This window comes from Miscanthus floridulus, chromosome 7 (assembly GCF_019320115.1).
Source record: "Miscanthus floridulus cultivar M001 chromosome 7, ASM1932011v1, whole genome shotgun sequence".
Classification (NCBI taxonomy): Eukaryota; Viridiplantae; Streptophyta; class Magnoliopsida; order Poales; family Poaceae; genus Miscanthus; species Miscanthus floridulus.
In genome coordinates this window covers 131,314,796-131,342,506 of record NC_089586.1, presented here as the reverse complement: position 1 = coordinate 131,342,506, position 27,711 = coordinate 131,314,796, and the positions used below count along the sequence as shown (strand labels likewise).

The 27,711-nt window shown below is 48.7% G+C and overlaps 2 protein-coding genes across 2 annotated transcripts; both read left to right on the top strand.

The window, feature by feature from the left end:
* Window positions 1-26,383, top strand: LOC136468004 (ribonucleoside-diphosphate reductase large subunit-like). Its single transcript, XM_066466855.1, has 17 exons — window positions 1-809; window positions 897-1,153; window positions 1,584-2,250; window positions 2,494-3,080; window positions 3,264-3,398; window positions 3,996-4,248; window positions 4,342-4,582; window positions 4,660-4,736; window positions 4,917-5,087; window positions 5,221-5,313; window positions 5,447-5,596; window positions 5,671-5,757; window positions 5,840-6,004; window positions 6,102-6,221; window positions 6,543-6,745; window positions 6,817-6,966; window positions 26,244-26,383. The coding sequence occupies exons 10-17, from the start codon at window positions 5,302-5,304 to the stop codon at window positions 26,281-26,283; spliced, it is 927 nt and encodes a 308-aa protein (XP_066322952.1). The 5' UTR covers window positions 1-809; window positions 897-1,153; window positions 1,584-2,250; window positions 2,494-3,080; window positions 3,264-3,398; window positions 3,996-4,248; window positions 4,342-4,582; window positions 4,660-4,736; window positions 4,917-5,087; window positions 5,221-5,301; the 3' UTR covers window positions 26,284-26,383.
* LOC136468005 (ribonucleoside-diphosphate reductase large subunit-like) lies at window positions 26,366-27,196 on the top strand. The gene is made up of 3 exons (XM_066466856.1): window positions 26,366-26,504; window positions 26,637-26,720; window positions 26,832-27,196. The coding sequence occupies exons 1-3, from the start codon at window positions 26,394-26,396 to the stop codon at window positions 26,934-26,936; spliced, it is 300 nt and encodes a 99-aa protein (XP_066322953.1). The 5' UTR covers window positions 26,366-26,393; the 3' UTR covers window positions 26,937-27,196.
* The last annotated feature ends 515 nt before the right edge of the window (window positions 27,197-27,711 follow it).

Below are 27,711 nucleotides of genomic sequence, written 5' to 3'. Positions count from 1 at the left end.
GCACATCTTCCTATAGGAATCTTGCACCCAAACCGCGGGCACCCGCTAGGGCCACGTCACCCGTTAACCTGTGAGCCGTTCGATCGACCCGTTACGCAATACTGACCGTCCGATGCGGGTCTGATCGGGCCTCTCGCCCATCAACCCGCAAACCTGGTCACCCACGAATCGTCGTGAACCCGGGCCGACGCTGGCGCTCCTACCTCCGCCGCCGCCACCGGTCCCGTCCCTGCCGAGCGCCGTCCCCATCCCAGGCCGCCTAGGCCGCGCCGCCGATCGCCACCTCGGCGGGAGGCCCCGACGTCCTCTTCCAGCAGGCCCGGGCCCGGCCGCGCCTCCGCCACGGCCGCCACTGCCACCCCGCCGAGCACCGCCCCCGTCCCAGCCGCCGCCTAGGCCGCGCTGCCGACCGTCACCCCGGCCCCCGCCGAGGTCGCGCCACTGCCGCGCTCGCTACGAGGGGCGCCGCACCGGCCCCGGCCCCTCCCAGCCCGGAGAGCAGTTTCCAGCCGAGCGTCACCTCCGCACCCGTTGAGGCATCTTTCATGGTGGGGAGCACGATCCGGTGGGGAGGAAGGCCTGGTGGCTACGGAACCGTCCTCGCCGATCTAGGCTGTGCCGGCGGCGGGGGTTCCCTACGGCCGCCCACCAATCGTTCGGTCAAGGTTTCCTCCGCCGCCGTCGCCCAGCACCATGTGTGGCGAGTTGCATCACAGGTGCTTCTTCCGCGTGTAGCCTGACCACGATGATACCTCCGCAACCGGGCCAGTGGTTCCATGACCGATCTGCGAGTGCACCGACCGAACCAGGTTAGATCTCCTGTGTTGTTGCCCATTCTTGAGTCTCTTGCCCCACCGTCTCTTGCCTTCACGATCTCCTCCTTTTTTTGCTTGCAGGTCTGCAGTCTGCACACATGAACAGTCGGGGGAAGGAGAGCAGCGGATGTCCCGCATTGACTTTGTTTCCACTCTTGCTGTTACTTGCATCTTCATTCTTTAATGTCCTTCCCAATTTTCCGGGTCATCCAAATATGGTCTTCAAAGTTTATATATGTTTCAGATTATAGTAGATGCTGTCAAGATCACGTGCCCCCCTCTTACAGTTGCAATTTCAAAGGGTCTATGAATATTCCTGCACTTGAAGTTGGAGTAAGGTTAGTCCACAACATGCCAGGTTGCTTACCTCCCCTTATTTTTCTCCCAAACATATGCTTTTATATCCTCAGTTTTGATATGTAAACTATGTTTTTTCCTACCTCTGTAAAAACATGTTTCTCTGTTTCCCAAATTGAGTCAGCAAACATATCCTAAGTCACCTCTTCCTCTCATCATATAGATGCCTGTTAAAAATGTTGCATGGTCAAAAAGAGATTATGTATAAATTATGGATACTAATTCAGGCATGAAATATCTACGTACATGTGCCTGCCGGTGACCATGGTCGCTGCCACAGACCATAGGAGCAACAATTTCTTTACACAATGAAAGATGCTATCATCTATGGTTTCGCTTATAAATATATTTACTTGTATTATGTTACAGGTTTGACAGAGCCACACTCAATATTTGTTCCCTCTCATGTAGGTTGTATGGTCCTATCCCTGCCGACACACTACCTCTGTAAAAACATGTTTCTTTGTTTCCCAAATTGAGTCAGCAAACATATCCTAACTCACCTCTTCCTCTCATCATATAGATGCCTGTTAAAAATGTTGCATGGTCAGAAAGAGATTGTGTATAAATTGTGGATACTAATTCAGGCATGAAATATCTATGTACATGTGCCTGCCGGTGACCATGGCCGCTGCCACAGACCATAGGAGCAACAATTTCTTTACACAATGAAAGATGCTATCATCTATGGTTTCACTTATAAATATATTTACTTCTATTATGTTATAGGTTTGACAGAGCCACGCTCAGTATTTGTTCCCTATCATGTAGGTTGTATGGTCCTACCCCTACCAACACAGCAGCAATAGTCAACATGGCGATGCTCATACTTCTGTACGTAAAAGCCAATTTGTTGATACAAATGCAGTTGGCCAGTTTCTAGGCAACGTCAAATTTTCTTTTGTATTTATTTTGTTTTCCATGCCTCAGTCAACTCATCAAGGAAGTTAAAAGTTTACTTCTTTTTTATGAATATTCCACTGGGGTGCAAAAATTTGAGTCCACCATTCGACGGGAAAATGAAGCATTTGAATCCTTGATCAGACAGAAGTCCCTGATGATGATACCTGTTGATCAGGTGGTGTTTCACTCTATCTCTAAAATTTTAATTTCAGTCTAACCTTACTAAGGCGGTTAGTGCATGAATGATGCCACACAATGCTTAGTCAAATGGCCTTTGCACCTGTCTATGAATCTACATGTGGGATCATATGCCTGGTACCATGTGTTTATTTTAGCTCAATCACAATCAGCCATATGCAGGCAAAATTGTTGTCATACTTTTCTGACATGAAACACATCTATCTTTTTTCCCCTCCAGGATGGCCGTTGCATTGGACCAACTGTTGCAAATGAAGCAGAACCTCTTTTATGTCACCACTCAATTACAAGAAATAATTTATTTTATTTATATTTCGTGCATTGTGGCCTCTGATATGGTCCATGTTGCTGCTCTCTTATGCACCTAGGGAGTTCGGATATCTAATGTGATTTGTGACTTTTTTTGAACAAATACACGTCTTTGCTCACAGGAAAACGGTGAGACACATTGTATTCCTTTTTCCTGGAATAGAGCATATGAAAACATATAATTCCCTTCTAATCTTAGTTGTACCTACTGCTGTAAGCCCTTGCCTATACCTGTGCAGAGAAAGTAGACCTGCAAAATGCATAATTGCATTTCTGAGGCCACAAGGAGATTGTCATAAATACTTTTATGACCAAATGGAATGATACTGATGTTTGCCATATGCTAATCTATATCACTTATTGTTTCGGACTACCTATTTTTATTGTTATTTGCTTCCTAACCATTGCATGGTTGCTAATGCAGTCAGTCTGCGTTTTTATCAGATCTCTCAAAGCCAGTAAATAAATGTTGCATCAACTGGAGAAGCCCATAAAAACGTAAGCCTTAAATGTTGCACGATTCACAAAGCAGGAAGCATTGCTCCATTGCTTCCCATAGGTCTGCTCTGTTAGCGTTGCTTTTCGTACTTGGGTTTTAGTGGTGCCTCCTAAAATTAGCAATCTCTTTTATTCCTGCGACTTCTAATTCACATATCATTTTCTTTGTCATGCTCTTTGCAGAAACTTCTATGAATGATAGTGTGCTGCAATACCCTTGCTATGAGTACACTACCTCATTCTAGTGACATCCTTCCTATGAGTTCACTTATAAATCCACCCGTCCTGTATGACGATGTTCATGCAATCACCGTAAAGGTACAATCTTTGTTGTTTTGTTTTTTCGAAGTTATGGATAATAGTTTGAATGACTTTTGTCAGCTAATTCAGCACATATTTCATATTTCATGGATAATACTTTTAGGCTCTTTCAACCAGTTGTGCACACCTTTCTTCAGCTGTTGTGTTGTCTGAATCGATTTCAATTTTGCCTACTCAAAGTGCTAACATCCTCATAGCCAAACTGAAAACAATAAACCAGGGTATGCATTGTATATCAAATAAATGTGTAGTTCTTAAGGGACATATGCATTCCTTAATACAATGCAGCTGCAGTGAAGGGAACCATTTGCTTCATTTGGTTTACCTTTTTTTTTTTGGCTAAACATCACTTCCATATTAACCAATGACGTGTAGTATTTCAAAATATGATAAATGCCTTTTTCTTGGTTATGAGAATAATGGATACCACTCATTTACATTATTCTGAATGTTGCAATTTACTGCCTTCACTGATAGGTATGGATAGCCTAACACTGGCAGCTGCGCGGCAACACCGCGCTTAGTTTCTAGTATACTCTATTTCTTACTAATTCACAAACAGAGTACTCAACTTTGAATTCTGCATCATTTCAGAATACTGCTCGCTTGGAGTGTGAGATAAATTATGACCGAGAGTTCGACTATGATTATTTTGGTTTTAAGACTCTTCAGAGGTCCTATCTGTTGAAAATTGGTGGAAAGGTCGCAACATATGTTGATGAGAGTTTCTGTCGGCATACATAAGGATGATATTGAATCTGCTATCGAAACATACCACATGATGTCTCAACGCTGGTTTACTCATGCTTCCCCAACCCTTTTCAACGCTGGCACTCCAAGGCCGCAAGTACTGCTACTTTCTAAGAAAATAGCGTTCATTGTGCAATATTAGTTGTTAAACTGTACCTTCAATCTCATCCTTGTATTTATTGTTATGCAGCTAAGTAGCTGCTTCCTTATCTGCATGAAAGATGATAGTATTGAAGGAATTTATGATACTCTCTCAGAATGTGCTGCCATAAGCAAATCTGCTGGAGGAATTGGTGTCTCAATTCACAATATTCGAACCACTGGGAGTTACATTCGAGGAACAAATGGAACTTCTAATGGAATTGTTCCTATGCTACGTGTTTTCAATGATACTGCCCGTTATGTTGATCAAGGTGGAGGCAAGAGAAAAGGTAAGTAACATCAATAAGTTAGACTGGACCCTATTTCCACGTTTGTCGAGGATTTCTAACAGGTGCCTTACATTTAGGTGCATTTGCTGTTTATTTGGAGCCTTGGCATCCTGATATCTTTGAGTTCCTTGATCTAAGAAAGAACCATGGAAAGGTAAAGCTTTCTTGAACAATAACACACATTCTTGAAAAATAATCAGCTGTGATTGAAAACTTTTTGGCACTTGATTATTATCTTCATACTGTACTGTATGTGGAATGCGCTTTGAATGCTTGGCATGCTATTATATTCGACTACCCCATCCGTGAAAAGTTTCTTGTGTGCAATTTGTAGGAAGAGAATCGTGCAAGGGATCTTTTCTATGCTCTGTGGGTTCCTGATCTATTTGTGGAAAGGGTACAACGTAATGAACAGTGGTCACTATTTTGCCCCAATGAAGCTCCTGGTTTGGCTGATTGATGGGGTGACGAGTTTCAGAATCTGTACCAGAAATATGAAAGAGAAGTAAGCTGGATGCTGGACCTGGATCATTTTTTTTGTCTCAATATGTTTGATGACTCAGCTATATGATGCTGGACCTGGATATACATTTTTTTTTCATCTCGATATGTTTGATGACTCAGCTATGTGATTTCAGGGCAAGGCAAAGAAAGTGGTTGCAGCGCAGGCCCTCTGGTTCGATATTTTAAAGGCACAGATAGAAACTGGAACTCCCTATATGCTTTACAAGGTATTTATTTGACTATTTTGTAAGGATGCAATTGTTTTGCATGATTTCCTCTAAATAGGCCATTCTTTTACCACATGTGCCTGTTGTTACTTAAACATCCAAAGGTCTGGTTCTAAAATGTGATGATGTGCAGGATGCTTGCAACAGAAAAAGTAACCAACAAAATCTTGGCACAATTAAGTCCTCCAACTTGTGTACTGAGATAATTGAGTATACAAGTCCTTCTGAAACTGCTGTGTGCAATCTTGCGTCAATTGCTTTACCACGTTTTGTGAGGGAAAAGGTACACGCCAACTTTTTTTCCAATAAATTTGGTTAGTTGTAATTAGTGTACCTTACACTTTGCACATATTTCAGGGTGTTCCTATAGAGTCTCATCCAGCTAAGCTTGTTGGTAGCAGTGGATCAAAAAATAGATACTTTGACTTTGATAAATTAGCTGAGGTTTGTCTATCTCACATTTCATATACATGCATACTCTGCCTTACCAGTCTGAATAATACTTACATAATGTTGGCTATGACAGATTACTTCGATTGTTACATGTAATCTCAACAAAATCATTGATATTAGCTATTATCCCATTGAGAATGCAAGGAGGTCAAATATGAGGCATAGGCCAATTGGAATAGGCGTTCAAGGCTTGGCAGATACTTTTATTCTACTAGGAATGCCATTTGATTCACCAGAGGTAAATTTTGCAAGCTGGAAAGTGTGGTTATGCAACATTGTATTTTGCTGATAGACTGATATGTAATGTAATGTAATATAATGAAATTTTGTTCCAGGCCCAGCAGTTAAATAAAGATATTTTTGAAACTATTTATTATCACTCGTTGAAAGCTTCTGCTGAACTTGCTGCAAAAGAAGGTCCTTATGAAACATATGCCGGGAGCCCTGTTAGCAAGGTTCGTCCATGATATTGTTTATGAGAATGTCCAATGTTTATATTGGATATCATGTTCGATTGTGTTGAGCTATTTCCTTCTCACACAAAACAGTTGCTGGTAGAAATTTCCAAAATTTATGAGTGCTCATTGCCTCATTGGTCAGGAAATAATGATCATGATATCCATTTTTTTGGTTTGTCATTTTCTTATTAGGCTGTATATCATCATCCTTATGCTCCTTGAAACTATTCTCATTTAGGGAAGAAATTATTAACCTGAATGGTCTAGTTGATATTTTTAGGAATGGCCTGTTCTCAGTAGACCTCTTTACTTCTGCAGGGCATTATTCAACCTGATATGTGGAATGTAGTGCCATCTAGTAGGTGGAACTGGTCAGCAATAAGGGAGATGATTTCTCAGGTGGGATTGAGGAACTCTCTTCTTGTCGCTCCTATGCCAACTGCTTCCACTAGTCAAATTCTTGGCAACAATGAGTGCTTTGAACCATACACCTCAAATATATACAGTCGACGAGTTTTAAGGTTAGCATATTTGCTTGTTTTAGTTTTGATGTTCTAACATGTGGTGTTCCCTAATTAATTTTCTTTCTCAGCGGTGAATTTGTTGTAGTAAATAAGCATCTTCTCCATGATTTGAGTGAGATGGGTGTCTGGTCTCCTGTTCTAAAGAACAAGATTATCTACGAGGATGGTTCTGTCCAAAAAATTACCGAAGTTCCAGATGATCTAAAAGCAATTTACAAGTATGTGCATCTTAGCTATAAGTTTCACGAGATTCAAACTACCGGTCATGTTTGTTCCAGATGTTCATTAATCATTGATACAGGACTGTTTGGGAGATCAAACAGAAAACTATTGTTGACATGGCCATTGACCGTGGTTGCTATTGTTAGAATAATCTACTGCTTCCTTGTGTGAACACACAGCAAGGGAAGGCAGCGCCAAAAAGGCCCCCTGCTGTGGTACTGTAGCCGCTGCAGGGGCAGACGCCGAACGGCTCACCTGCCGCACTGTAGCCACATGTAGGGACAGACGCAGAAGTCAGTCCTGCTGTGTTATCTAGTTACTGTTGCAGCATTTGCGCTGTACTAGGACTAGATGGATAGAGTTGTATAAATATACTGTCACGGCAACTCAGTAAAGAGAGTTTAGATTTGCCATCTCCTATACAGGGCTCCGGACAACGCTGGTGCTTGTACTGTGTGTGTATGCTCTGTTCTCTCTCTTCTTCAACCTCTAGCCATAGTATGTGTGTGGTCGGAAAATCTCGGTCGTGCTCGACCGTGGTCGGCAAGACTGGTGAGTGGTCGACTCACCTGAGCCGGTGATTCCGTGGGCTAACAAGTGGTATCAAAGTCGTACAAGCGCCGTTTCCAGACTAACCGTCGGCGATGACGGACGGTTCGGAAATGGCCGACAGCAGTGGCACTGCTGTGGCTACCCAGCCACGACTGGAGGTCGTTGTTCGCACGGTGCGGGAGGTCAGTGGCACCAGTTGGCCGACACTGACTCGCACCAACTATGGAGAGTGGTCGGTGACCATGAATGTCAAGCTCAGAGCCCGATGGCTCTGGAATGCTGTTGACAAGGGCACCGACAATGAGAAAGATGACATGTCAGTGTTGGAGGCTATCATCGCTGCTATACCGGCGGAGTATAGGGGGCCGTTGGGGGTGAAGAGCTCTGCTAAGGAGGCGTGGGAGGCTATTGCGGCGATGCGCGTCGGTTCTGACCGCGCAAAGAAGGCGACGGCCCAGCTTCTGAAGCAGGAGTACGCCAACCTCAAGTTCAAGGATGGTGAAACGGTGGAGGACTTCTCCCTCCGCCTGCAGACGCTAATCAGCAAGCTGAAGAGTCATGGCGTCACCATCGACGAAGAGAAGGCGGTTTCCAAGTACCTCCACTCCGTGCCGGCAAAGTACATCCAGATCGCTCTCTCCATAGAGACGATGCTGGACTTGTCCACCCTCACCATTGAGGATGTGATAGGTCGTCTGCGGGCGGTGGACGAGCGCCTGAAGCAGGCGACAACAACGAAGGACAGCGGCAAACTGCTGCTGACAGAGGAGTGGGCTGCTCGGAGGAACTCCGGGAAGGCAGCCTCCTCCAGCCGCGGTGACGATGGCAAGCGCCGCGGCAAGGCTTCTTTGGAGAAGAAGAAGCAGGTCGACCCCAACACCTGCCGGCGCTGTGAGAAGATAGGCCATTGGGCACGGGAGTGCCCAAATCGCAAGCAGGAGAAGAAGGCTGAGGCTCATCTGGCGCAAGCTGATAATGAGGATGAGGCCACTATCCTGATGGCGACGTTCTGTGCACTGCATGACGTCGAGGCCGAGGAGAAGGAAGAGGTGACGACGGTAGGACATGGGAAGGCCCTGAAGGCTGTCAACCTCGACGAACCATGCGTCCAAGTCCACCTCGGACGTGTGGACGCCGACCAGGAGCAGCGGTGGTATCTAGACTCTGGTGTGAAAGGTCCTAGTATGGCTAGAGGGGGGTGAATAGCCTATTTAAAAATCTATAAATCAACTAGAGTAATTTGATTAGTATGACAAATAGCGTAATGCAAACTTGCTCTAGCTCTACAAGGGTTGCAAGCCACCTATCCAACAATTCTAGTTGCAATGATTACTTAGTCACACAAACTTGCTACTCTCAAGAGCTCAACTAGATGAATGTAAACAACAAAGCAAGCTCTCAATTCTAATTACTCTAAAGAGCTTGTATCAACTAGTTTGCAAGAATGTAATCAAGTAAGTAGGGTGATTATATCGCCGTGTAGGGGATGAACCAATCACAAGATGAAGATCAAACCAATCACCGGGAGAATGCAAATGACAAGAGACAATCGATTTTCTCCCGAGGTTCGCATGCTTGCCAACACGCTACGTCCCCGTTGTGTCGACCAACACTTGGTGGTTCGGCGGCTAAGAGGTGTTTCACAAACCTCGTCCACACGATAGGACACCGCAAGAACCGACCCACAAGTGAGGTAACTCAATGACACGAGCAATTTACTAGAGTTACCTTTCGGCACTCCGTCGGGGAAGGTACAACTCCCCTCACAATCACCGAATACGGCCACGAACAATCACCAACTCGTGTTGATCCTTCACCGCTGCTCCAACCGTCTAGGTGGTGGCAACCACCAAGAGTAACAAGCGAAATCCACAGCGCAACATGAATACCAAGTGCCTCTAGATGCAATCACTCAAGCAATGCACTTGGATTCTCTCCCAATCTCACAATGATGATGGATCAATGATGGAGATAAGTGGAAGGTCTTTGGCTAAGCTCACAAGGTTGCTATGTCAATGAAAATGTGCAAGAGATAAGCCTTGAGCCGGCCATGGGGCTATAAATAGAGCCCCAATCAAATAGAGCCGTTATACCCCTTCACTAGGCAAAACATACTCTGACCGGATGCTCCGGTCATACTGACCGGACCGTGGACTCAGCGTCCGGTCTCCCAATGGACGCCACGCGTCACTTGCTTCAAACGCTGTTCGTTAGATTCCAACGGCTACGAAACTGTCCGGGCGCACCGGCAAAATTTACCGGACGCTGAAGCCCCAGCGTCCGGTCGTTTCCAGTAAGCTCCCCAAGGCGTATTTCTTCGACCGGACGCGTCCGGTGTTATGACCGGCGTCCAGTATCAAAGGCGCCGGCCCATTAGTGGCTAATGGCTGATAGCAGCCGGATAGGTTAGGGGGCCTAAAGGCCCATAGTATTATTTCTATTATTTTCATTAGCTATAAATATCAATTGTGAGACACTTGGATAATTAAGCAAGAGTAATATACTTACTCGGCTTCCTTTGGGAGCCGGGAGTTGCCCTAGCCGCCGCCTGTTCTTCTCCTTCCCTCGTGATCACGGCGCCCCGCCGCCGTGCCCTGCATCCAGCCACCCCGCACACGTACAATCTCCGATCAACCAAGGGGAAGGTACAGGTTCGTATCAACCTGGTATCAGCCATGTCGATCCAACCCTCCACCGCCGCCGTTCCGCCCTCATCCACGCCGTCGCCTTCTGCCTCCGGCGTCCTGCCCCAGGCAGCCGCATCAACGTCGGCCCTGGTGCCGACCTCCTCGCAGCCGCTGGCACAGGGCGCGCCAAGGGGGCCGCGCGCCGTCTTCACGCTCGAACAGATGACCGACGCGATCGTCGACCTCAGCCATGGTTTGGCCGAGATGCGACTGACGATGAACTCCATGCTCCAGCTCTTCAACACCTCACCGCCACAGTATGGCGCACCACAGCTGCAGTACGGCGCGTCGCCGCATCAGCCGCTCCTGCCTCCGCCGTCCCCATCGGTCCCCCTTCAGCACGCGCAGCCGGCCTCCTACCCCTACGGGATGCCCTCCGACGCAGGGCTCTCGACGGCGCCATCGCCTACTTCGTCGTCCGTTCCGATCCATCAGCTCCGTTTTCCACCGTCGCCGTCCCAGATTCCGCCATGGGCGCTGTCCTCATCCGGGCCGGTCTACACGTCGGTGCCTTCCCGGTCACATGCGCCCGATCATGGCGCACCCACAGTGTCGGGAACCCTCTATGGCGGCACGGACGGCCTCCTCCTCCCTGGCAGCAGCGTGGCGCCATCGCCTCCATCCTACCACGCACCTGGCTACGGGGGGGGGGGGGGGTGCCCTGGAATCAGCGCAGGGCAACGGGCCGCCCAAGTTCCACAAGATCGAGTTCACGACGTACGATGGCTCCGTCGATCCGCTGAACTGGCTCACGCACTGTGAGCAATTCTTCCGCGGCCAACTCACGCCGGCATCGCAGCGCACTTGGATGGCGTCCTATCACCTCACGGGCGACGCCCAGACGTGGTACTATGCCTTCGAGCAGGACGAGGGCCAGCCGCCATGGGATCGGTTCAAGGACTTGTGTCGCCTTCGCTTCGGACCGCCCATTCGTGGCACTCGCCTGGCAGAGCTGGGCCGGCTGCCCTTCCACTCCACGGTGGACGAGTTCGCAGGCCGCTTTCAAGCGGTCCTGGCTCACGCCCGGGACATCTCCACCCGCTAGAAAGCGGAACTCTTCGTGGGCGGCCTGCCTGATCACCTCCGCGTGGACGTGGAGATGCACGAACCCGGTGACCTCCAGATGGCCATGTACCTGGCGCGCACTTTCGAACGGAAGGCCACGGCCCTCGCGGCACCAGCACAGCGTGGCGCTCGCCCTCCCCAGCGGCAGACTCCTTCGGCTCGCTCAACCGCTGGGGGAGGGACTCCAGCCGACGCGCCCGCTCCTACTGCGCCGACCCCGACCGGCCCCGCTACACCCGCCCGCACCTTCCGTCGCTTGACACCGGCAGAGATGCTCGAGCGCCGTCACCAGGGGCTTTGCTACAACTGCGATGAGCAGTACGTGCGCGGCCACATCTGCCCGCGTGTCTTCTACCTAGAGTCCTCCGACTACATCGACGACGACGCCTTCACCGGGGCAGAGGCCACCGCGGACGCCGCTGCCGAGGACCCCACGGCACCACCAGACGGGGCTACTGCTAATGCTCTGGTGGTCTCCGTGTACGCTCTTGCAGGGATCCGCACCTACCACACCATGCTGCTGCCCGTCACCATCAACGGGGAACGTCTCCTCGCCCTGCTGGACACCGGCTCCACACACACCTTCCTCCAGATTACGGTCATGCGCCGCCTGGGGATTGTTCCGCATGGCGGCAACAACCTCCGTGTCACTGTCACGAACGGGGAGCGTTTGCCGTGCGAGGGGATCGCCCGTGATCTGCCCATCCTCATCGGTGGCGAGTCCTTCCCCGTCACGTGTGTGGGGCTCGCCCTCGGCTGCTTTGACTTCATCCTCGGCGTCGACTTCCTGGGAGCTTTGGGGCCTCTCCTGTGGGACTTCGAGGGCCTCACCGTCTCCTTCCAGCGCGGCGACCAGCACGTCACGTGGCAGTGCATGGGCGCCCCGGGTGCTTCGACACACCAGCAGCACCTGGCCGCGACCACGCCTGACCAGCAGCGGCCACTGCTGGATCAGCTCCTGCAGCAACACGGGGCCATCTTCGACGAGCCGTGTGGTCTTCCGCCCAGGCGCACCTACGACCACCGCATCCACCTCCTACCGGGGACCGCGCCAGTGGCGGTGCGGCCCTACCGGTACCCGCAGCTCCAGAAGGATGAGCTAGAGCGGCAATGCGCCGCCATGTTGGAGCAGGGCATCATTCGGCCGAGCTCGTCACCATTCTCCGCCCCTGTGCTGCTCGTCAAGAAGTCGGACGGGTCGTGGCGGTTCTACATCGACTACCGCGCGCTCAACGATAAGACGTCCAAGGACAAGTTCCCGATCCCGGTGGTCGACGAGCTCCTCGACGAGCTACGCGGGGCACGCTTCTTCACCAAGCTCGACCTCCGCTCGGGCTATCACCAAGTGCGCATGCACCCGGCGGACATCGAGAAGACCGCTTTCCGCACCCACCACGGCCACTTCGAGTTCTTGGTGATGCCGTTTGGGCTGTCCAACGCCCCGGCAACTTTCCAAGCCCTGATGAACGACGTCCTCCGGCCATTTCTTCGCAGGTTCGTGCTAGTCTTCTTCGATGACATCTTGATCTACAGCTCTTCATGGTCCGAGCACCTCCAGCACGTCGGCCTCGTCTTCTCCGCCTTGAAGGCTCACGGCCTCTACCTAAAGAGGTCCAAGTGCTCCTTTGGGACGCTCTCCGTCAACTACCTCGGGCACGTCATCTCCGCCGACGGCGTCGCTATGGACAGCGACAAGGTGGCTGCGGTCTCCTCGTGGCCGACGCCGCGTTCACCCCGGGGCGTCCGAGGCTTCCTCGGGCTTGCAGGCTACTACCGCAAGTTCATCCGCGACTTCGGCTCCATCGCTGCTCCACTCACTCGTCTCCTACGCAAGGAGGCGTTCGCCTGGACACCGGAGGCGGCGGAGGCCTTCGACGCCCTCAAGAGGGCCTTGTCATCCGCCCCTGTTTTGCAGATGCCGGATTTCACTCGCGAGTTCGTCGTCGACTGTGACGCCTCAGGTGCAGGCTTCGGCGCTGTCCTCCACCAGGGGTCGGGCCCCCTGGCGTTCTTCAGCAGACCCTTCGTCGCGCGCCATGTCAAGCTCGTGGCCTACGAGCGCGAGCTCATCGGACTGGTGCAGGCGGTCCGGCACTGGCGGCCGTACTTGTGGGGACGCCGCTTCCTCGTCCGCACCGACCACTACAGTTTGAAGTTCCTGCTCGACCAACGGCTTTCCACTCTTCCGCAACATCAGTGGGTTAGCAAGCTGCTCGGATTCGACTTCGCGGTGGAATACCGCCCCGGACGACTCAACTCGGTGGCGGATGCACTGTCCCGCCGCGACGAGGACGCTGTGGCAGCATTTCCCTTGTCTGGGCCGTCCTTCGCCATCTACGACGACATCAGGGCAGCCACCCGGGAGGACCCAGTGGCACGCGGCCTCTTGCAGCAGCAGGACGCGGGGACGCTGGAGGCGCCCTGGACCACCGCGGACGGCTTCCTCCTTCATGGCAAACGTGTCTACGTTCCTGACCTGCAGGATTTGCGCCATCAGGTGGTGACCTTGGCGCATACCACGGGCCATGAGGGCGTCCAGAAGACCCTCGTGCGTCTGCGCAACGACTTCTACATCCCTAGCGACCGCAAGCTTGTACATGACTACGTCCGCACGTGTGGTGTGTGTCAGCGCAACAAAACGCCCACGACACAACCGGCCGGTCTCCTGCAGCCCTTGGATGTGCCGTCCCAAGTGTGGGCCGACATCTCCATGGATTTCATCGACGCCCTTCCCAAGGTCCATGGTAAATCTGTGATTCTAACGGTGGTGGATCGCTTCTCCAAGTATGCGCACTTCATCGCCCTCAGCCACCCTTACACGGCCGCGTCGGTGGCTCGCGCCTTCTTCGACGGGATCGTGCGGCTTCATGGCTTCCCCACTTCCATCGTCAGCGACCGCGATCCGGTCTTCACCAGCCACTTGTGGAGGGATTTGTTTCGCCTTGCAGGGGTGCAGCAGCGGCTCAGCACGGCCTTTCATCCTCAGACGGACGGCCAGTCTGAGATCGTCAACAAAGTGATCGCCATGTACTTGCGCTGTGCGACCGGTGACAGGCCGCGCTCATGGGTCGACTGGCTACCATGGGCGGAGTACTGTTACAACACATCGTACCACACGGCGCTTCGTGCGACTCCGTTCGAGATTGTCTACGGTCGCCCACCGCCTTCCCTGATGCCCCACCGGGAGGGGGCGGCTGAGACAGAGGACGCGGACGCCATGCTCCGGGACCGCGACGCGTTTCTGGTCGAGGTCCGGGAGCGCCTCCTCCAGGTGCAACAACACGCCAAGGAGCGTTACGACGAGCACCACCGGGCTGTGGACTTCGCTGTGGGCGATTGGGTGCTGCTTCGACTTCTTCACCGTCCCACCCACACGCTCGCGACACCGGCCAAGGGCAAGCTTCGTCCTCGCTATGCTGGCCCGTTCCGCGTACTGGAACGCATTGGGCGTGTGGCCTATCGTCTACAGCTGCCCGAGACTGCACGCCTCCATGATGTCTTCCACGTCGGGCTGCTCAAGCAGTGGCGGGGTGATCCTCCAGCGACGCCGGCGGTGGTGCCACCCGTTTCCGAGGGGCGTCTGCTTCCGGCCCCGGAGCAGGTCGTGCGCGCTGAGCTGCGCCGCGGCCATTGGAAGCTGTTGGTCAAGTGGCACGGCCTTCCGCCTACTGCTGCGACATGGGAAGCTCTCGATGACTTCAAAGCCCTCTACTCCGATGTACAGCTCGAGGACGAGCTGTTTGTCGACGCGGGGAGAGATGTTATGACCGGCGTCCAGTATCAAAGGCGCCGGCCCATTAGTGGCTAATGGCTGATAGCAGCCGGATAGGTTAGGGGGCCTAAAGGCCCATAATATTATTTCTATTATTTTCATTAGCTATAAATATCAATTGTGAGACACTTGGATAATTAAGCAAGAGTAATATACTTACTCGGCTTCCTTTGGGAGCCGGGAGTTGCCCTAGCCGCCGCCTGTTCTTCTCCTTCCCTCGCGATCACGGCGCCCCGCTGCCGTGCCCTGCATCCAGCCACCCCGCACACGTACAATCTCCGATCAACCAAGGGGAAGGTACAGGTTCGTATCATCCGGTCCACCTTGACCGGATGCAGACCAGCGTCCGGTGCAATACCCTAGGTACTGTGCTGACCGACTAGTTCGACCGGACGCATGCTGCCAGCGTCCGGTGCTTTTAGACCCAGCGTCCGGTCAGTTGACCGACGCCAGCGTCTTCGTGACCAACTCGTTTTCACTTCTAACTTCTCACCCTTGCTCCAATGTGCCAACCACCAAGTGTATCAACTTGTGCACATGTGTTAGCATATTTTCACAAACATTTTCAAGGGTGTTAGCACTCCACTAGATCCTAAATACATATGCAATGAGTTAGAGCATCTAGTGGCACTTTGATAACCGCATTTCGATATGAGTTTCATTCCTCTTAATAGTACGGTTATCTATCCAAAATGTGATCACACTCACTAAGTGTCTTGATCACTAAAACAAAATGACTCCTACATTTTATACCTTTGCTTTGAGCCTTTTGTTTTTCTCTTTCTTCTTTTTCAAGTTTAAGCATTTGTCCATCACCATGCCATCACCATTATCATGATCTTTGTCATTGCTTCATCACTTGGAGTAGTGCTACCTATCTCATAATCATCTTGATAAACTAGGTTAGCACTTAGGGTTTCATCAATTATCCAAAACCAAACTAGAGCTTTCAATCTCCCCCTTTTTGGTAATTGATGACAACCCTTATACAAAGATATGAATTAAAGTTCATTTGACTCCATGTTGCTTGTCCAAGCATATTTACCATGTGTAAAGGATATGGACAAGTTTCATGAACTTCAAATGTTAGTAATTGCTCCCCCTACATATGTGCTAAGAGTTTGGATTGAAGCTTGCACATATGCTTAAATAGGAAATATAGGAGTCAATTTCTACCAAATGATGCTAAAGTATAAGAGATGGACCTTTGAAGCGTGATACCAATCGGAGTGCACCAATATACCATTCTTAGCACCATTAGTAACTAGATATACACAAAAACTGGAATACCCCATGAGATCAACATTAAAAGCAAGGGTCTAGTTTTCATAATGTGAGCATGAGTCTAGTTACTTTAGCCTATGCATGCTAGTTTTTCATTTTATCAATTAAACCTATAACTAGCATACACCACACAAGCATGGATATTAAAATTAAGAACTTGTAACATGCAAGCAAATATATGTAATGCTCATTCACATGCATCATACAAGTTTATGAGCTTGCTCCCCCTACTTGTGTGATCAAAATTTTAATTGATCCCTTCTTTCCTTTATTATATCTCTCCCCTAACACTCATATCTTTGTTTCTCTCCCCCTTTGTCAACAATTAGCACAAAAGGTGAGCTCAAATTATGGATAGGTTGGGGTGAAACTATGTGAAATAATGATCATTTTCCCAATTTGGTTCAATCTAGATTACTTGCAAAAGATATTTAACTCGGTTTGATCCAAGGACAAGCTTTTTCATACATCCAAATAAGGGTTATCTTGTACCATGTTGAGTTAAACACTTATAGCCCATTTTCTAAATCAAACACTAGGTTTACAAGCCCACAAACATGTCATATGCTACCACTAGATTATTTCAAACATACAAGCAATAGTGGTACCATATAAGCATTAAATTTATTTAATTTTCATGAATGAGCCTAGGACATGATAGGAATGACTAGATGCACTAAACAAGTCCTTAGTAATGGATGGATGACATGTCAATCAACTTTACCTTGCTTTGCTCGAATGAGAGGTATGTCATATAATAGGGGTCCATCAACACATATTGGAGAAGTCAAGTATGTTCAATTCATTCCTTAGCTTGCAAAACCTCTTCTCATCAAGTGGCTTGGTGAATATGTCGGCAAGTTGATCTTCGGTGCCCACACTCTCTATGTAAATGTCCCTTTTTTGTTGGTGATCTTTTATGAAGTGATGACGGACATCTATATGCTTTGTTCTTGAGTGTTGAACCGGGTTGTTGGTGAGCTTCACGACACTTTCATTGTCACATAGCAATGACACTTGCTTGAACTTGATTCCAAAGTCACTCAAGGTAGCCTTCATCCAAAGTAATTGAGCACAACAACTACCGGCCGAAATGTACTCCGCTTCGGCGGTTGAAAGTGCTACACTATTTTGCTTCTTTGATGACCAAGACACAAGTGATCTTCCCAATAGTTAACATGTGCCCGATGTGCTCTTTCTCTTAACTTTGCATCCCGCATAATCGGAGTCCGAATATCTAATCAACTCAAATCTTGCTCCTTTGGGATACCATAATCCAACATGTTGTGTATGCTTCAAGTATCTCAATATTCTCTTTGTTGCCTTCAAATGACTTTCTCTTGGTGAGGCTTGAAATCTAGCACACATGCATACACTAAACATCACATCCGGCCTTAATGCGGTCACATAGAGTAGACTTCCAATCATAGACTGATACATCTTTTGATCCACCATGTTGCCACTGGCATCACTATCCAAGCTTCCACTTGTCTCCATTGGTGTACTAATAGCTTTACTCTCATCCATTTCAAACTTCTTGAGCATGTCCTTGATATACTTGCCTTGACTCACAAATGTGCTATTCTTCATTTGCTTGATTTGAAGACCAAGGAAGTAACTAAGCTCTCCAATCATAGACATCTCAAACTCACTTGCCATCATCTTGCCAAACTCCTCACAAAATTCTTGATTTGTTGATCCAAAGATAATATCATCAACATAGATTTGCATTACAAACAAGTCATTTTCAAGCTTCTTGGTGAAGAGAGTGGTGTCAACCTTTCCCATCTTGAACCACTTAGTTCCAATCACATTATGACCCTTAGGCCTCTCAACTAAATCACATACATGATTTCTTGTGAAGTTGTTTAGCTCTTCATGCATAGCATTGATCCAATCAACATCCCTCAAAGCTTCATCTATCTTCTTAGGTTCAATGGATGACACAAATGAGAAATGCTCACAAAATAAAGCCAATCTTGATCTTGTTTGCACACCTCTTGAAATATCACTAATGATAGTGTCCAATGGATGATCTCTTGCAACATTGGTTGGTTGAAGCACTTGTACTTGATTGCTAGTATTTGATTGATCATTTGGTTGAGATGATGAACTAGCCCTTTGTTGATCTTGCACATTGCCATCACTAGTGCTTGCTTGGATTTGATCATGAGAACCACTAGCTTGCACATTTGAGTTAGAGAGTACTTGATTCTTGTCTTCTTCAACATCAATCACCTCTCTAGGCCTTAACTCACCAATGTTCATGTTCTTCATTGCATTGACCAATTGAGTACCTCTTACATCATCTAGATTCTCATCTTCCTTTTGGGAACCATTTGTTTCATCAAACTCCACATCATGAACCTCCTCAAGGGTACCACTAGCCAAATTCCAAACTCTATAAGCCTTGCTAGTAGTGGAGTAACCAAGCAAGAAATCTTCATCACATTTCTTTTCAAACTTGCTCAATCTAGTGCCTTTCTTCAATATATAGCATTTACAACCAAAAACCCGAAAGTATGCTATGTTGGGCTTTCTTCCATTCAATAGCTCATAAGGTGTCTTCTCCATCATGGGATGACAATAGAGTCGGTTGCTATAGTAGCAAGCCGTGTTGATTGCTTCGGCTCAAAATAAATGACTCACATTGTACTCACTCAACATTGATCTTGCCATATCAATCAAGGTTCTATTCTTTCTTTCAACTAGCCTATTTGATTGAGGAGTATACTTGGCCGAGAATTGATGTCTTATTCCAAATTCATCACACAACTCATTAACTCTAGTGTTCTTGAATTCACTATCATTGTCACTTCTAACTTTTTTTATTGTGGTTTCAAACTCATTGTGAATGCCTTTGACAAATGATTTGAATGTTGCAAACACATCACTCTTATCAACAAGAAAGAACACTCATGTGTATCTAGTGAAATCATCCACAATCACAAATCCATATTTATTTCCACCAATGCTAGTGTATGTGGTTGGTCCAAACAAGTCTATGTGCATCAACTCAAATGCCTTAGATGTGCTCATTATGCTCTTCTTAGGATGTGTATTACCAACTTGCTTTTCGCCTTGACATGCACTACATAGCTTATCCTTCTCAAATGTGACATCTTTCAAGCCTCTAACTAAGTCATGCTTAATCAATTTGTTTAATTGTTTCATTCCAACATGACCAAGCCTTCTATGCCATAACCAACCCATGCTAGACTTAGTGATCAAACATGTTGACAATTGAGCTTCTCTAGCATTGAAATCAACTAAGTATAGATTCTCATATCTAAATCCCTTGAATATCAAGTTAGAGCCATCTACACTTATGATCTCTACATCATCCACACCAAATATGCACTTGAATCTAATATCACACAATTGAGCTACCGACAATAAGTTGAAGTTCAAGCTCTCTACTAGTAGTACATTGAAAATGCTCAAGTCATTGGATATTGCAATCTTACCAAGCCCTTTGACCTTGCCTTTGCCATTATCACCAAATGTGATACTATCAATCCCATTGCTCTTGCTTTCATTGATTGAATTGAACATTCTTGAATCACCGGTCATGTGTTGTATGCACCCACTATCAAGCACCCAATGCCTTCCTCCGGCTTTATAATTTACCTACAAAAGAAGATCAATTCTTTTTAGGTACCCAAACTTGCTTGGGTCCTTGTAGGTTAGTCACCAAGGTCTTTGGTACCCAAATGGTCTTCTTCTTTGGGCCCACAATTGGTGTGCTAATGAACTTAGCCTTCACACCATTGGCACCCTTATAAAGCATGTAACAAGAATCAAATTTGATTGAGGATACATTAGGTAGCTTGTTCTTGTTAGTCTTGCAATTTTGCTCTATATGCCCAACTTGTTTGCATCTATTGCAAAATCGACCATGCCCTTCACAAAGCTAGCTTTGGGAGTGACAAAGGCCGCCTTGCCTTTCTTGGGGGTATAGCATAATCCCTCTTTGTTGAGAGAAAATCTTTGGCTACTCAAGCACTTTAGCAAGTGGGCTTCTCCACCATAGGCATTGCCTAAGGCACGAGTGAGCTCATTCACCTCCTTCTTGAGGGTTTTATTTTTCACCATTAGTGATGTATCATTCATAGGTGGAGTGGTAATGGTTGTGCTACAAGAAGTGTTAGTGGGAGCAACAATAATAGGTTCATGAAAAGATTCATTAATAAGATTACATGTTAGTCCCACATCACATGTTATTATCACTTGCTCCTTCTTGGCTTCCTCCTTCTTGACTTGCTCAATGAGAGAGGAGTGAGCCTTTTCAAGCTTAGAGTGAGCTTTGCCAAGCTTCTCATGGGCATCCACTAGCCCCTCATGAGTGGCATTGAGCTCATCAAAGGATTGCTCAAGAAATTTTACTTTCTTGCGTAATTATTTGCACTCCTTTCTCTTTATCTCATTGCAAGCATGCACTTGCTCACACATGTCCAAGAGCTCCTCCTTGGAGTACTCCTCCTCCTCATCATCATCATCATTTTCATTCCTACAAGAGTCACTTTCACATTCATCATCATCACTCTCATTATATTTTACCTTGGTAGGCTTTGCCATGAGGCATGTTGATGGAGTATCGAAGATGGAGGGCTTGTCATTGATGGCGATGCTTGCTAGTGTTCTCTTGATAGACTTCTTGCCATCATCACTAGAGTCATCACTATCCGATGAGCCATCACTATCCCAAGTGACTACATAGCCTCCACCCTTCTTCTTCTTTTGGAAGGTCATTCTCTTCTCCTTCTTCTCCTTCTTTTCTTTCTTATCCTCCTTGTGCTTCTTCTTCTCATCCTCATCATTGTCACTATTGTATGGACAATTTGCTACTACATGATCAGGGCTCTTGCAATTGTAGCATCTTCTCACATACTCTTTCTTCTTGGTGTGATCTCTTCTCTTTCTTGTACCATAGCCCTTCTTTTTCATGAACTTGTCCATCTTGCGCACAAAGAGAGCCATGGCCTCATCATCAATATCACTTAGATCTTCATTATCACTTGATTCTTTCTTAGACTTGCCCTTATTTTTGTATGATGATGAACTAGCCTTGAATGCTATGCTTTTCTTCTTCTTATCCTCTTCTTTCTTCTTGTCCTCCTTGTCATCCCCCTTCCTTTCCACACGGTATGTCTCTTGTGTCATGACATTACCTAGTACTTGGTTGGGGGTAATGTCCTTCAATCCTCCTCTTATGATGAGCAATCTTAATATCTCAAATCTTAGAGGTAAGCACATCAAGAATCGATGGGAGACATCATCATCCTTGATCTTCTCTCCCAATACCTTCAAGTCGTTGACAATGACTTGCAATCGATGGAACATCTCCAGAATGCTCTAGTCATCCTTCATCTTGAAACTTGTCAACTTGTCCTTGAGGATATACAACTTGGCACTCTTCACCGCCGGTGTGCCCTCATATGTTTTCTCCAATTTCTTCCACACCTCATTTGCTCTACCACAATCCTTGATTTGCTCAAACACCTTGGAATCAATGGCATTGTATATGGTGTTGATAGCCATTGTATTGCTTTGCTTGTTGATCTTATCTTGATTTGTTGGATATGGCGTATTTCTTCGACCGGACGCGTCCGGTCCACCTTGACCGGACGCAGACCAGCGTCCGGTGCAATACCCTAGGTACCGTGCCAACCGACCAGTTCGACCGAACGCATGCTGCCAGCGTCCGGTGCTTTCAGACCCAGCGTCCGGTCAGTTGACCGACGCCAGCGTCTTTGCGACCAACTCGTTTTCACTTCTAACTTCTTCACCCTTGCTCCAATATGCCAACCACCAAGTGTATCAACTTGTGCACATGTGTTAGCATATTTTCACAAACATTTTCAAGGGTGTTAGCACTCCACTAGATCCTAAATGCATATGCAATGAGTTAGAGCATCTAGTGGCACTTTGATAACCGTATTTCGATACGAGTTTCACTCCTCTTAATAGTACGGTTATCTATCTAAAATGTGATCACACTCACTAAGTGTCTTGATCACTAAAACAAAATGGCTCCTACATTTTATACCTTTGCCTTGAGCCTTTTGTTTTTCTCTTTCTTCTTTTCCAAGTTTAAGCATTTGTCCATCACCATGCCATCACCATTGTCATGATCTTTGTCATTGCTTCATCACTTGGAGTAGTGCTACCTATCTCATAATCATCTTGATAAACTAGGTTAGCACTTAGGGTTTCATCAATTATCCAAAACCAAACTAGAGCTTTCATGGTGCCAGCAACCACATGATGGGCTCCAAGGCATCCTTCTCCGAGCTCGACGACGATGTTACCGGTACGGTGAAGTTTGGTGACGGCTCAAGGGTGGCTATCCAAGGGCGCGACACCATCATCTTTAGGTGCTAGAACAGGGAGCACCACGCGCTAACGGATGTATATTACATCCCGTAGCTGCGTTCCAGCATCATCAACATTGGTCAGCTGGATGAGCGTGGTAGCGAGGTACTGATCAAGGACGGATTCCTTATGATCAGGGACCGGGAGCAGCGACTTCTTACCAAGGTGAAGAGGTCCCTGAACCTGTTATACCTGCTTGACCTGAAGGTAGAGCAGCCGGTGTGTCTGGCGACAAGGCACACCGAGGAACCGTGGATGTGGCATACCCGGTTCGGACATCTCAGCTTCGACACGCTTGGTCGGCTGGAGAAGATGGTCCGAGGGCTACCCCACATCAAGCACGGAGGCGAGCTATGTGACAGTTGCCTGGCCGAGAAGAAGAGGAGGCTACCATTCCCAAAGGCGACCAAGTATCGCGAGAAGGACGCTCTCGAGCTCGTCCACGGTGACCTCTGCGAGCCGATCACGCCAGCTACAAACGGTGGTCGGCGGTACTTCCTCCTGCTCATGGATAATTGTTGTCGCTACATGTGGCTGCAACTCCTAATGAGCAAGGTCGAAGCGGCGACGACGATCAAGAAGTTTAAGATGCGCGCGGAGGCCGAGAGCGGCAAGATGCTCCGCATGCTGAGGACTGATCGTGGCGGCGAATTCACTTCGGTGGAGTTCGCTGTGTACTACGCGGATCAGGGTGTGGTGCGACACCACACCGCGCTGTACTCGCCACAACAGAATGGCGTGGTGGAGAGGCGGAACCAGATGATGGTCAGCATGGCTCGATCCATGATGAAGGCCAAAGGCATGCCGGCAAGATTCTAGGGTGATGCAGTGACCACGACGGTGTTCATCCTCAACCGCGCTCCGACCAAGGCCCTGATGGGCAAGACATCGTTTGAAGCTTGGTATGGGCGCAAGCCGAGCGTGTCCTTTCTCTGGACATTCGGCTGCATCGGCCACGTTAGGAAAATGAAGCTGATCCTCACCAAGCTGGAGGACAAGAGCACACTGATGGTGTTCCTGGGCTACGTGGAGGGTACCAAGACGTACAGGCTCTATGACCCACAGGGAGACAAGGTGCTTGTCTCGCACGACGTTATGTTCGCCGAGAAGGCGGCTTAGGACTGGACCAGTCCGAGCACGGGGGAAGCTGGCGGCTTCACCAGCACCTTCGTCGTCAAGCACTTGGTCATCCACGGTGGTGGAGACGCTGGGGAAGAGGTGCCGAGCACTCCTGGGACAGTGCCAAGCACTTCGGGAGGGATGCCAAGCACTCCAGGAGGAGTGCCGAGCACTCCTAGAGGGATGCCGAGCACGCCAGGAGTGGTGCCAAGAGGTTCTGCAGTGGTGGCGACCACTCTAGGACGGGTGCCGAGCACTCCCGTGGCGCAGCCAAGAAGTCTTGCAATGGTGCCGACCACTCCAAGACTGAGGCTGAGCACTCCTACAGTGGTGCCGAGCACTACAGGAGTAGTGACGAGCTGTCCAGAAGTAGTGCCGAGCACTCCGACGGAACAGGAAACTCCATCAACACTGATTGAGTTCGTCTCACCTCCAAGTGACATCACTGAGTTCGTGGATGCCTTCCACAAAGGTGAGGAGGTGTGGTTCCGCAGGCTGGACGACATCGTCGGCGGCACAGGGCCCTCAGGCCTGGCTGGTCAGCTGCTCAATGATCAAGAGCTGCTGCTCGTCAGAGCAGAGGAATCACCCACATTCGCGCTAGCTGAGCACGACGGAAACTGGCGACGGGCGATGCTGGAGGAGATGCAGGCGATCGAGAAAAGCGAGACATGGCAGCTTGTCGATCCACCTCTAGGATGCCGACCGATCAGCCTGAAGTGGGTGTATAAAGTCAAGCGGGACGAGCTCGGCGCCATTGTCAAGCACAAGGCGCGCCTCGTCACCCGAGGCTTTGTTCAGCGCGAGGGCATAGATTTCGAGGAAGTCTTTGCGCCAGTAGCGCGCATGGAGTCAATCTGTTTACTACTAGCCTTGGCAGCAGTAAAATACTGGCGCGTCCATCACTTGGACGTTAAATCGGCCTTCCTCAACGGTGAGCTGACGGAGACGGTCTTCGTCAGGCAACCTCTAGGTTTCGCCGTCAAGGGAGAGGAGCATAGGGTGCTCTGACTGCGCAAGGCGCTCTACGGGCTGCGGCAGACCCCATGAGCATGGAACGTCAAGCTTGACGCCACGCTGAGCAAGCTTGGGTTTCAGCGGTGCGCAACCGAGCACGTGCTCTACACGCGGCGATGGGAGAAGGAGGAGCTCGTCGTCGGCGTGTATGTGGATGACTTAATCGTCACCGGTGCGTGCACGGAGGACATCAACGGCTTCAAACGCAAGATGTCGGCTCGTTTTCGAATGAGCGATCTCGGCGCACTCTCCTACTACCTTGGCATCGAGGTGAGAAAAGGAAAGGAGGAACTCACGCTCGGTCAGAGCACGTATGCCTCCAAGCTGTTGGAGCGGAGCGGCATGGCTGAGTGCAAGCCATGCGTGACTCCGATGGAGGAGCAGCTGAAACTGACGAAGGCCAGCACCGTGGCGAAGGTGGATGCAACACTCTACCGGAGTATCGTCGGCGGTCTGCGCTACCTAGTCCATACGAGGCTGGACATTGCGTTCGCCATGGGCTACGTCAGTCGCTTCATGGAGGATCCTAGAGAGGATCACTGGGCTGCGGTGAAGCGGCTACTGCGCTACGTCAAGGGGACGATAGATCAGGGGATCATCTTCCAAAAGACCGACGGGAGTAGGCTGCAGCTTACTGTGTTCAGCGATGCAGACATGGCGGGGGACATCGACGGACGACAGAGCACCTCTGGCGTGATTGTCTTCCTCGGGTCGGCCCTAATTTCATGGCTGTCGCTGAAACAGAAGGTGGTGGCGCTATCTACGTGCGAGGCAGAATACGTAGCGGCGACCACAGCGGCGTGCCAAGTTGTGTGGCTACGCCGGCTACTGGGTGAGCTGACTGGTGCGGAAGCTCACCCACCAGCATTGATGGTGGACAACCAGCCCACCCTCGCGAAGGATCCGGTTCTGCACGACCGGAGCAAACACATCGACGTTAAGTTCCACTTCCTCAGGGACTGTGTAGATGGAGGGCAGATCGTCATCGAGTTCGTCGAAACTGGTTGGCAACTCGCGGACGTCCTCACCAAGCCACTCGGACGTCTTTGACTCACGGAGCTGAAGAAGATGATTGGCATAGAGGGGGTACAAGGATAGCAGTAGGATTAGGGGAAGAATTGTTAGAATAATCTACCGCTTCCTTGTGTGAACACAGTAAGGGAAGGCGGCGCCGAAAAGGTTCCCTGCTGTGGTACTGTAGCCGCTGCAGAGGTAGACGCCGAACAGCTCACCTGCCGCACTGTAGCCACATGTAGGGACAGTCGCAGAAGTCAGTCCTGCTGTGTTATATAGTTACTATTGCAGCATGTGCGCTGTACTAGGACTAGATGGATAGAGTTGTATAAATAGACTGCCACGGTAACTCAGTAAAGAGAGTTCAGATTTGCTATCTCCTATACAGGGCTCCAGACAACGCTGGTGCTTGTACTGTGTGTGTATGATCTGTTCTCCCTCTTCTTCAACCTCTAGCCATAGTGTGTGTGGTTGAAAAACCTCGGTCGTGCTCGGCCGTGGTCGGCAAGACTGGTGAATAGTCGACTCACCTAAACCGATGATCATGTGGGCTAACCGCTATATCGATCAGAGCCAAAGCCTTAATATCCACATGGAACAACCAAACTCTGGGAAGCTAACTTCACTGCATTTCCATGCTTGGTCAAAGGTAACTCTTAATCCAACACTATTTGATCTTCGTCTTTTTTGTTCTGAGGAGACATAAGTAACTTTTTTAGTTTATTAGAGTGAGTGGCCAAGGAAAACACTGATGATTAATTCTTCTGTGGTTGGATACCAGGGCCTGAAAACAGGGATGTATTACTTAAGAACTCGAGCTGCTGCCGATGCAATCAAGTTTACAGTTGATACTACTCTTCTCAAGGTGATCACGTTTGGAGATTGTGCTCTAGCCTTTGTCTGATGGATTATATATTTTTGATTAATTGTCAACCTGTCCTTAGCACGATCCTTATCATGAAAAATGCATTTGTAGGATAAGCAGCCGACTTCAGAAGAAGAGGATGATGCCCAGGTTAAAATGGCACAAGTGGCCTGTTCCTTGAACAACCGGGATGAGTGCTTAGCATGTGGAAGTTAGATTCATCTGAATTGCACATCATGCTAACCCAGCCATCAGGCAACCTTATTATACTAGTTCCATATAGTAGCATTAGATTCCAACAAAGGTTACCTGCCTGTGTATGAATTCGGATTTGTGAGAAGTACCAAGCAAAGCCTTGTTTGCACCGTAGACTTGTACTCATGCTTAGGCTATTGTAAATATATATATTATATGTATCTATATTGAAGTGTGGTGTACAAGTTCCGTTGACAATTAATGCATAAATTGAATTTAAATATGTAAACCAAACAAATGCCGGTAGTGGCTGCCTGAAAGTAGAGTTGCAACTAGATATATATGTCAAGCAGATTGCAGCTAGATAATGGCTGCCTGAACCCAAACGGTAAAGATGATCTTTCAAGATAAAACCGGTTTGCAGTAGCTAAATTACATCAAACTAGTTCAGGTAAAACTAACGTTATCTGGGCTGATGTAGGGATGCCATCCTTGAGCGCCCTGACGAACGCATCAAAATGCTTGCTGCCTTCCGCGAACCTCAGTCTCGATGCCGCCACACCATGTTTACCCTGGGCGGCCAGCGCCCTGTTCGTTTGGGCTTGTTTGACTGATAAGTTGTGGCTAAAAGTACTGTTAGCTGATTTGGTGTGAGAGAAAAAAATGTTCGTTGGCTGAAAAAGTACGGCTTATAAGTCGAACAAGCCCAAACGAACAGAGCGCGGGCATGCGGGACACTCGAGAGACCTGACGCCCAAGGTGACGCCCTGCAGGTTCGTCGTCGGCAACATGAGTC

Coding starts and splice junctions, on each gene's coding strand:
- LOC136468004 (XM_066466855.1), top strand. Junction 6,746..6,816: donor TACAGTCGACGAGTTTTAAG/GTTAGCATATTT, acceptor TTTCTTTCTCAG/CGGTGAATTTGTTGTAGTAA. Junction 6,967..26,243: donor GATCTAAAAGCAATTTACAA/GTATGTGCATCT, acceptor TCTCCTATACAG/GGCTCCAGACAACGCTGGTG.
- LOC136468005 (XM_066466856.1), top strand. CDS start 26,394: ATGATCATGTGGGCTAACCGCTATATCGATCAGAGCCAAAGCCTTAAT. Junction 26,505..26,636: donor ATTTCCATGCTTGGTCAAAG/GTAACTCTTAAT, acceptor GTTGGATACCAG/GGCCTGAAAACAGGGATGTA. Junction 26,721..26,831: donor TTGATACTACTCTTCTCAAG/GTGATCACGTTT, acceptor ATGCATTTGTAG/GATAAGCAGCCGACTTCAGA.